The following is an 11,143-nucleotide window of genomic DNA, read 5'->3' on the forward strand; positions in this document are numbered from 1 at the left end:
TCATGCATACTTAGAGCCAACACGAGCAATACCAACTCCTCAGGACTGCCTACATGAGAAACACTGAACTCAGCCAGCATGATGGTCCTGGCCTTTACAAGGCTGTAGCATAATTTGTTCAATAATTTTAACATTGTGAAAGGTAGGAATGCTATTGTATTATAACCTGGTGCCTTTATAGTACATTTTTGTATTTGTTTTTGGTGAAGATGTGCATGTAGTGTAATGTATCATTGGTAGGTAAACTGATCAGCTCATTACTTTAATGGCATCTTGTATCATTACTTAAATACTCAAGTGTGAGGTATAGATTGTTGCTTGAGAATTTATCTCCTTAGAATAACAATGTGTGTGGAATAAACCTTGCAGCAAACATCATTTAATAAACTTATATAGGGCATGCCTGAAATTCTTACCTGTCAAATGTTAATCTGTTTTGTTTAATTTTTTGCAAGTATCTATGGTTACCTGAGTTAATGGGATGTTCAGCACTTGTGGATGAATTACTTCATCTCCTATTTTTAGACAGAAGAATTTAAATGAGCAAATCCATCAGATGCTACAAATAGCTGTGTTAGTATTTCAAATAGTTACCTCAGTAATGCATTTAAAAATCTGAAGAATGTTCTACAGAACAACCTTTATTTTTCAGACTATCAGCATTAGGATTATTCCCATAGGACAAAATATATAACTTAATTTCTATAGTTCTACATTTGAAATCTGTAACTGATGTTTAACATTCATTTGAAATGGGTTGCAGGGAGGGGAGTTCAATCAGTTTGAAGTGAAAGAAGTTTAAAGGAGAAAGCAATGTCTCATTCCAGTGTAATCTAGATTTTTGCTTGTAAATGAAGTATGGTTAATGGCTATATTTTATTTCATTGAATGAATGTGTGTACTGCAAAGCAGCATTGTTGTCAATGTGTGTGTTAGAATATTTTACTCTGCACCTTACAAGATTTTTAGTCTCTTAAAATATTTTGGTGTCTTACATTAGAAAAAATACTTATGATGACCTAACTTGTACTTTTAATCAGATTGCAACAAGTGCTATTTTGCACTGTACTAAGATCATATCCAGGAAACCACATATGATTAAAATACCACTAGGTCCAATCTAGATTTTGAAACTGTTTTAACCGTGCCCTGGAACAGTGCAAAACCTTGGGCTGAGTAGTGCTGCAGCATAGTTCAAGAACACTATTAAAACAGCACAGTCCTTTCCATACTGTTGGCTAGAACTTTGTCCCATAGCATAAACTAAAACAATAGTATTTTAATAGGATCTCACAAAATATGCCAGTTACATACTCAAATATTTCTTTTAAAGGAGCAAATGGATTTTTGACATGAGGGCAAAATGTAAGACTTATAATACTCAGAAGTTTGAATTTTTGAATATTGGAAATTTGTTCCGTTAGATCTGTGTGGGTAACTTTCTATAAATGTCCATTTCAACTTGGACTGGATCGTTTCCTCTTCCAAATTCCTGTAGCTATGGTATTTGACAAATGCCTTGATTTTCTGAAACTAAACTAAAATAGTGCCAGTTGAGAATGTACAACTGCAGCCAAAAGAAACATCTTCCATTGTTGTTGTCCAAAAACTAAATACTATCTATAGAAATATGACCAGAATAAGAATTGAGAAACACAATAACTTACCTTTCCTCAGTACAGTTCAGTTGATAACTTAATAGAGAGACAGTAAGCCACAGCAGGATGAACGGTTTAAGGAACAAATAACTTTTATATGTATCCTTGGTATATCTCTTAACATATACTGCATCAACTCAGCTTTATTGTTTTATCTTTTATATCTGTTACCTTTTCTTTTAATAATTATGTAAGAAATTAATTTGTATTGTCAGTTATTCTGTTTACCTTTTCATAAGTCCTCCCCCGCCCCAAAAAACCCCCCAAACCCAACAACAACCAAACAAACAAAACCTACGCTGGATAAATACCCTAATTTGTATCTGCCTGTGATATTAATGTTGAATTGAAGATTAATGATTGGATGGAGCGATAACTGATTACCTTAGTCTCAATCTATTTTATTGTGACTTGTAGGAAACCAGAATCCGTGCTGTGGATAGGGGCACCGAGAAAAGAATTAATAACTTTACAGTTACCAACCCTGTGGATGGAGAGGCTGTGACTCAACTTTTTGCAGCTGACAGCAGGGAAGAACTTCATAAGTGGATGGAAGCTTTCTGGCAGCATTTCTATGATCTTAGTAAGTAAGCAGTTTTGGCAGCATGTCCTTTTAGTGGTGTAGCTACGTAACATAAAAAGAAACGTTGAACAATCTGAACTGAAATTACATAATAATCTGTCACCTGTAATGAAGAGAACAAAAATGTTCTCCATGAACACAGTAGGTAGTGTGTTCTCTGCCACTGAAAAATAGAGGTATTTTACTGAACCATAGTCAACTCATCAGGGCTCTATGATTTTTAAATCATCCTATAAATACCAAGAAGTCCTGAAACATCCAGCCTGAATTTTCTCAGGAAATCAAAATAGATGTAGACTTGTTGTGTTTTCTGTGTGATGTTTCGGAAGAGATTTGTCTGTTTAGCAGTTTAACTAGGCTATCTTTCATAGGCCTGCTGGAGTCTCACCATTCTTCCCTCCTCTGTAGTACTAAAATAGAGTTACTTATTTTATAGAATCCTGACATCATTTGAGAAAAATAGAAACCTTTGGGTATGAAGCATTAGAGGGAACCTGAGCTGATGGTTGGCCTTTGAAATTTATTGAAAACTTGTTTTGGATCAAAATTTGATTATTACAGATAGAAAAGGTACATAATGACTTAGGCCAGGGGTCAGCAACCTTTCAGAAGTGGTGTGCCGAGTCTTCATTTATTCACTGTAATTTAAGGTTTCGCATGCCAGTAATACCCTCTAAAAATGTTGAAATGTCTCTTTCTAAAAGTCTATAATATATAACTAAACTATCATTGTATGTAAAGTAAATACGGTTTTTAAAATGTTTAATTTTAAATGAAATTTCTTAAATTAAAATGCAAAGCCCCCCGGACCAGTGGCCAGGACTCTGGCAGTGTGAGTGCCAGTGAAAATCAGGTCGTGTGCTGCCTTCGGCACCCATGCCATAGGTTGCCTACCCCTGACTTAGGCCCAACTATGTAGGATTATGGCACCCATGATTCAGCTTTTGCTCAGATAGCACTCTGCGTGAAGGAGTTGTCAGTCTTCTAGAACTAAGCAGTCAGGGATGATTTGACTCCAGTGGTACCTCCTCTGTTTTGGTACCCCTTCTGACGATAAGGTTTTATACCTGGCATTTCCCGCCCCCACCTCACAAATGACTGTTTGCTATGGGCTAATAAAAAAAAGAAAAAGAAAAGTAGGTGGGGCTTTACTGTTCAAAAGACAAATTAGATAATTGGTCCCTTGTTCCCTAATCTTGTTTTTCCAGTGGTGAAATGTTTCAGTGTGCTCACTTTTAGATTTCTAGAGGAAGCTCACTCGCTGACATTGGCTAAACTGTGTAACTTCACTATTCTTACTCCAGATAAAATATATGCTCTCACTTGCCTTTTCAGTCTCTTTAAGTAGTATATTGTGTTGCTTGTTTAAACTTAACTCCAAATATTAACAAGATGAAGTGTGAAGAGGGATTGGTTAATCTTAGGGCAGGTCTACACAAAAGTCAAGACACCTCCCCTGAGCGACGCAAGTGACAGTGACCTAAGCACTCTACATAGGTGCTATGTTAGTGGGAGACAATCTCCTGCTGATGTAACTTCTGCCTCTTGTGGAGGTGGAGTAATTATGCCGATGGAAGAGCGTTCTCCCATCAGCATAGAGCATCTTCACCAGACATGCTACAGTGGCGCAGCTGCACCGATGCTGTAGTGCTTCTAGTGTAAAACTGCCCATAGTCTTCCCACTACGACACCTTTAAATGTAGCAAGTTAAATGCATAAGTAGATAAAAAATAGATACCATTTGATAGACTTAAGTAAAAAAAGGAAAAAAAAATTAGTTGGACTCTGAAAATCATATTCTTCATCAGATCATGAGGAAACTAAGCCAGGTAGATACAGAGTATCAGTATTGAATTGGGAACCACACCAATAAAATCGAAGAACTGGGGTTTTGGAAATTGGGTGGTGTTCTGTAGTTTATTTCTTCTTTTATAGCTCTGGCTTGATTACAATAAGATATTCTATCAGTTAGAAAAACCACAATGCAAAAACTAGAATATCCTCCTTATGTTAGATGGGGAGGGGTGAAAGGACTACTTTTTTCCCCCAATTACAGATAACATTAGACTACCAGTGGTTTTTCGGAGACAATTTCTTGTAGTATGGAAAAAACTAGGTCACTTGGCATTCAAATGCCTGTTGTTCCTTGGTGGTTCTAAAATTCTCTTAAAACTAACATGGTCAGAAAAGAAATGGGAGTGAGAGATTAGTTTGTAAAAAGCAGTTTTACTGGCAGGGCCTATTTTCCTTAAGGTCAAAATCTGTTAATAGAAACAGAGGTTTCCTTGGCTTTGGTTAACTGCTAAGACGCTTTTCGTGCTCTGATAGCCAAAAAAATTATTAAAGTCAAAACTACCAAGTATAACTATGGTATAACAGTAGGTTTGCGATATACTGGATTCTTATACTTCCAGATGAATAACTTGCATGAAGCTTCCTTGCTTTAAACACTTACCTTTTATCTGATATTTGAGGATTTTTGTGTGAACTATGGGGTTTTAGCCTTCTATCTGATAGTACTGCTGGGTTGATTAAATTGGAGCTCTTAGGTTAATATCTGTTTATAATCTTTGTGTTAAGGGTTAGGATGAAATTTCAGTTGAAAATACAGTATCTAGTGAGGACTGTTGCAACATTAAATATAGATACTGTCCAGATTTGCCTGTTATAGTAGTTCACAAATGCAACTTAATGACTTCAAACTCTTTAAAAGGTGGAGTGTTTAAGTTCTAATCATTGTTCTCTATTCCCTCTCAGGCCAGTGGAAACATTGTTGTGAAGAATTTATGAAAATTGAGATTATGTCACCACGGAAACCACCTTTGTTCTTGACAAAAGAGGCAACCTCAGTCTACCATGATATAAGTAAGTGGGATTTGTCTTTTCAAGCTGCAGGGTAACAGAAACAATGTTGTCTCTATTCAAATAGCTTCTGCTGTTGGTGTTAAAATGCTGAATTTTTCAAAGGTAATTCAGATAATATAATGGAGCACCATAATTGCACACCAAGGAGTTCATATTAAATATTTTTCTTAGTAAGTGGACAAAAATATTTAACACATTTTCATACCTTGAACAAAAAAAAAATTCAATATGAACTGTAATTAAGGAGCCCTGAAAACATTTAGACAAAAAAGCTTCACTAGAAATAAATACTTGCCATAGAAATAGTTCAAAATCCAGAGGATTAAAATGTAATAGTTTTAAATAGTCCAGACTACAGACCAATAATGCCTTTAACTAGTTGCATTCAATTATCTGTTTTTTCCAAGTTATGTAAGATCTACTTAGGACTTATTGTTTGGCTGCTGGCAACAGCCTTGAAAAATAGACTTGTAAAAAATCTCTCTAAAACGTATTTGAGCTGTACCAATGTTCAGACATCAATTTTTGCATCGCGAAATACAATGCAGAGGGATTATTTTAATAAAATATGTTATATAAATAGTTTTTATAGACTAGAAGTAGGTCACTCTATTTTAATGGATCTGATGTGGTATTGGCTGAAAAACATTTTGTAAGGATAAGTTTAAATGTCTCATTACCTGCTGCTTGATCTCCTGTCTGAATTGCAAAAATGCTCAAATTGACATGTGGGTCATTGAGTCAATAATGCATCAGTGCATTCATTTAACAGTCTAAAAAGTCATATTTGAACTATGAATGCAGACCAGAAAAACACTAAATCACATGAGACATATGAGGGTATATATTAAGTTTTGGAGCATGGTGCTGCAGATATTTAGAAACATAACTGAGGAATTTTAAGTGACCTGACCAATTACGGCATTCATAAATAAATACAAATCCATCATCTAAATGCTAAGAATTTCTTAGTTATTTATGTAGGATCTGTGTGTGATGGGTTGTCACCCTGGGGTGCAGTCTGGGAGCCGTGAGAAACCTTTGCACCCCTCTGACAGCTCAATTATACTGGCCCTGCCCCACTGCTTCCTGGGTTGGGGACACAGCCAGCCTCACTCAGGCCCCGTTATAACCCAACACAACAGCAGGGGGTGCTACACACCCAAACTGAGCTACCTGAGAGTGCTTTACCTAAGCTACCCAAGTACAAACAGCAGACCTCAGCCAGTTTCCCACCTTCCCAGGCACACACTGCTCCCGACCTCGGGAGTATAAACCCAAAATTATATCATCTTGCACTGCATAGGGATCTGTACAGTGGAAACTCATTAATATGTCTCCCCTCCCTCAATGTGGAGAGGAATATGCACACTTATGGTAACCAAGCTGAGATTTTTCCCCAGACACTTCACACAAAAGGCACACTGGTTTAGATTAAAATAAAAATGCGTTTATTAACTACAAAAAGATAGATTTTATGTGATTATAAGTGATAGCAAACAGATCAAAGCAGATTACCTAGTAAATAAACAAAACTGCCAACTAAGCCTAAAATACTAGAAAGATAGGATATGAATTAGCAAATTCTCACCCTGGCTGATACAAGCAGGCTCGCAGATTCTTAAAGAACAAGCTGCATTTGCTTTGCAGCTTGGAATCCCTGACCCCATTTCAAGTCCTTTCAGAGCTTCTCTCAGATGTTGAATTGTGGGGGGGTGAAGAACAGATGATGTTGCTCCCTGATTTACATAGCTTTAGCGTATGCTGGAACCTTTTGGTTCAAAAAGAGTTCCCAGCCCAGTTTGTGGGAAAAATTCAGGCCCCCAAAATGGAGTCCAGAGTCTTGTGAGCTGGTCACATGCCTTTGCTGAGTCATAGCAGCCATTGCTTACTTATAGGCCGAAACGTTCCCAGGAAGGCTCACCGGGTGAGGGATAAGCTTCTCCTAAGGCCTATTATTCTTCCTAATTGCCCATTACCCTGAATGGGCTCTTCACAGCCAGGTATTTAGATGGAAGCATCTTGCCTAGTGAGTGTCACCCAGGCATGACTACATGTGACATACAGATACATAATCAATATTCATAACTTCAGATACAAAAATGATACATGTATACAAATAGGATAATCATATTCAGCAAATCATAACTTCCAATGACACCTTACATGTCCTATCTTGTACAAAATGCATCATAATTATGCCATAATCATATCACTATGAAGAATATCGGGTGCAGTGTCACATTGTGATATCTTTATGCTCTTATTGATGTTTTAGAGACAGAGGTAGCACAAGTGATACGGATCTACAAACAGGGAAATTAACAAACTATGTATATATTCTGGCTGATGCACTGTAAATTACATTACTGGGGTAGGAGGAATTATACTGAGTTATCTTCAAGAATTTACTGAAGAAAAAACCTTGAGTGTAAAAGTGTCCTTTGGGGGTAAGTTGGGGGATGGGGGGTAGCACAAGAATATTCAATAGTTTTGACTTTTGCACACTTACATATGTGAGATTTAGGGTTTTTTGCGTTGATCTTTGTGCATAGATTCTGTACACCTTTGCTGAAATGAAATGTTTTAAGTAGTGTACAAGAACATTGTTATAGCTAGATCTATTTCTAGTAATGCAGTGCATTTTTTATTTTTCCACAAAAATAAATAAAAATTAAACTATACCACAGCCTACTAAGTGCAGGAGTCCTAGAAACCGTGAAAACTTCTAGACCTCTCCTGTAAACATGATGATCTCTTCCATTTCTAGACTGTTGTAGGCCTTAATGCTAGTCTAAGATTTGGGGCACATACTTTGCACAGTTTTGTATTCAATCAATTAATAACCACACTCAGGGTGAGTAAAATATTTAGGAACTGTTTTAATCAGAGTTCATCTAATTTCTTCTAAAATTGTAGGTATTGATTCTCCAGTGAAACATGAAGGTTTAACAGATATCATGCAAAGGAAAATTGAGGAGACTGATGGAGAGTTCCTGATTGGCCAGCAGAAGGAGTCTGTACCTTCTGTATGGGCCCCATTATTTGATGGTTCTCACCAGATGCTTGTCCAGAAAAATATTGTGTTTCCAGATGCAATAGTGAGATAGTAAGTCCTAATGATGGCAAAGGAAAGAAAGAAGAGCTCCACTTCCACCATCTGATAAGCTACCATACAGCTCAAAAACTCAGATGAGCACAGATCAGTTGGACAAGGAAAACTTGTGGAAGAAGCCTACCATTGCACGTAGGACCTCTTCTTCTTTTGATGCCAAGTTATCTTCCATGATGCATCAGTTGCAGAGGCCCATTGCTGCTCCTCGCAAACTGGTTCCTTGCAGGAAAATCAGCTCAATTGACAGTGAGAATCCTCTCTCTTCAGTTACTGAGACAGAGTCTGAAACCAAACCAGTGCCAGCTCCTAGACAGAAATCCATCAAAGAAATATTAGACCCTGGATCATGGTTGCAGTCACAGGTGTAACATTTATTTTATAAACGTGACCAACATATAAAGTTCACTAGTATTTGACATTTATCAGTGACCTGAGTCTTTGATAAGAACTGGGCCATTATAACTATTTTTAATGTATATAATCCTAAGCCTATACTTTGTATTGCAATCTCAGCCCTGCTTATCACTGTCAAGATCTAAAGTATTTCTCTAGCAAAGTATAAAGGGTTGTGTCTGTGTCTGTGTGTGTGTGTGTGTATGTGTGTGTGTGTTGTAGAAAGGAACATCTCCAGGATGTTTAAACCTTTGTACTTCTCCACACTACATGCAGTATCTGAAATTTCTGTGCTACCCTTACAGCATGGTCACGCTCTAAAAGGTAATTCCAAGGTTTGTTTCAGTGTCTCCATATCAGATGTGCTCAATTTATAAATTAAGATGTTTTTGAACAACTTTGCCAGCTCAGTCTGAGATCTTCGAGATTATTTTCTGGCCCATATTGTCAGAATTGACCACGTCTAATGCAGGTTATCTATTAATTCTGATAGCATTTGAGACAGAATAGAATGATCTCCTTCTAACTGTTGGTTTTGCAAGGCTAATGGAACTTTTTAAAAAATCTTAATACCTAAAAATTGATATATATGACTGACTACACATAGAAAGCACATGAGATGTCAATTTTACAGTCATTTTTCTCATTATAAGGAACGAATTACTCCATATCAAAAATCTGTAATACTGGCATCCCACCAGTTGGTGGTAGACAAACTTGAATGCAGAGCCTTATTACTAGTATAATTTTTTTTTTCCCCTCACTTTTTTCTTTGACTTTGAGACCTAACATGTAAGTGAAATCATTTAGGTCAAACAACCCCGTTGGGTTTCTTCACCACTTTCATGGGAGCTACAGATTACAGTGAGCAGAAGACTTTCTTGGGCTACTGCACGTGATCCTCAATGTATGGAGAGGCCTCATGCTACCATCTCTGGGTGTCAGAGTACAGGTCACTACATTTCCTCCGTGGAAACAACTGCATCACACAAGATGCAGACTTTCCTTTACACCAGAGCCTTATCCACAAGCAAAGGACTGCTTGCTAGTCAGCCATCAAGAACACTGGAATTCAGAACTGTGTTCTGAAAATCTTATCAGTAATTTTACATACAATTCACTAAAATTGTTTATATAGCAGCAAAGCCTTCAAAATAAACCATTAGCTTTTGAAGTTCAAAGGCAAAGGATAGAAGTATTATAGTAACATCAATCTAATATTCTACTCTCCCTGATGTATTCTGAATTGCTAGTGTGTGTTTAAAAATAAATAGTTTTAATGTGGAAAGAATTTTGGAATAATAGTAAACTCAATTATTTAGAGATTTTTTTATTTCCAGACACTGTCTTTACTGTTTCAGATGTTGCCTTCTTAGTTCATACAAAGATCAAAGTATTTTTAACTAATAAATGTTTAGTGCTAGATGCCTCATGGAGTTATAAATTAGCCTGGTTTATAACTGTTGCGAAATGTCTATGTTGGTTGACTTAGTCAGGTTTATTAAAATCTTGGTTTAGTTCCAAAGTGTAGCTCGCAGATCAGAAGTTTTAAAATTTCTCAGGCATGAGGTTCTGTTTTTGTCCTCGTGCATGAAGTGGAAGCTCTACAGTTGTAATCTTGTAAAAGGATTTACAATCGGAACTCTTACTAACCTATTAGTTCATTGAAGTCCATGTATTCTGCATGAGAGTAGGGTTCCCACTTGCAAATCCTTTTGCAGGATTGGGGCATTAGGTTTTTCAGAGTGCCCCTGCTCAGTCTTTTCTGACATTGACATCTGTAATCGTTCTTGCAGCGCCAAATTGTCATGTTACAATGGTGGGAAAATAAGTAGCAGAAGCAGACAAACTAAAGAATAAATCCATGATTATGTAAAATTGGACACCCTCAACTAATTAGACTGCAGAACAGAAATACAGAGAATAAAACAAACGGAACTATTTTTTAATGGAATGTTTTCCATGATATAGTTGCTGCTCTTTCAGCTTCAATCTTACAATGCTGTTGGAAGGAAGGATACATTTGTTTTTTCCTTTTCTTGACCAAACTACCAAAACTAAATAAATAGTTATAGTTCATAGCTTTTTAAGGCCAGAAGGGCCATAATGATTGATTCTGATCTCCTGCATAACAAGCCATTGAATTTCATCCAGAAGTTCTTCCATTGAGTTCAATTCCTGTATTTTGAACTACAGCATATCTTTTAGGAAAGCATCCAGATGTTTATTAAAGACGTTCAAGTGATGGCAAGCTATTTCAGTGGTTAATTATTACTGTTAAAATGTGTGCTTTATTTCCCATTTGAATTTTTTTAGTTTCAACTTTCAGCCATTGGATCTTATTATGCCTTTAGTCTGCTACTTTAGAACCCTCTACTATCAAATCATCTCCTTGTGTGTAGCTAGTTATAGACCACTGTCAAGTGAATTCCTTAAGTCTTATTGCAAGGAAGTTTCCTGATTTCTGATCATTCTTCTCTGAGCATCTCAAATATTTCAACATTCTTTTTGAAGTGTAGACTCAGTATT

At 36.7% G+C, this 11,143-nt stretch overlaps 1 protein-coding gene across 1 annotated transcript in view; it reads left to right on the forward strand.

Annotated features, from left to right (window-relative positions):
• Positions 1-8,872, forward strand: part of RTKN2 (rhotekin 2) — a 66,803-nt gene extending 57,931 nt beyond the window's left edge. Inside the window, 4 exon segments of the mRNA XM_030568933.1 lie at positions 2,076-2,241; positions 4,999-5,106; positions 8,026-8,209; positions 8,211-8,872. Of these exon segments, the coding sequence (XP_030424793.1) occupies positions 2,076-2,241; positions 4,999-5,106; positions 8,026-8,209; positions 8,211-8,589 (837 nt within the window). The 3' untranslated portion in view covers positions 8,590-8,872.
• The last annotated feature ends 2,271 nt before the right edge of the window (positions 8,873-11,143 follow it).

Source organism: Gopherus evgoodei, chromosome 7 (assembly GCF_007399415.2).
Source record: "Gopherus evgoodei ecotype Sinaloan lineage chromosome 7, rGopEvg1_v1.p, whole genome shotgun sequence".
NCBI lineage: Eukaryota > Metazoa > Chordata > Testudines > Testudinidae > Gopherus > Gopherus evgoodei.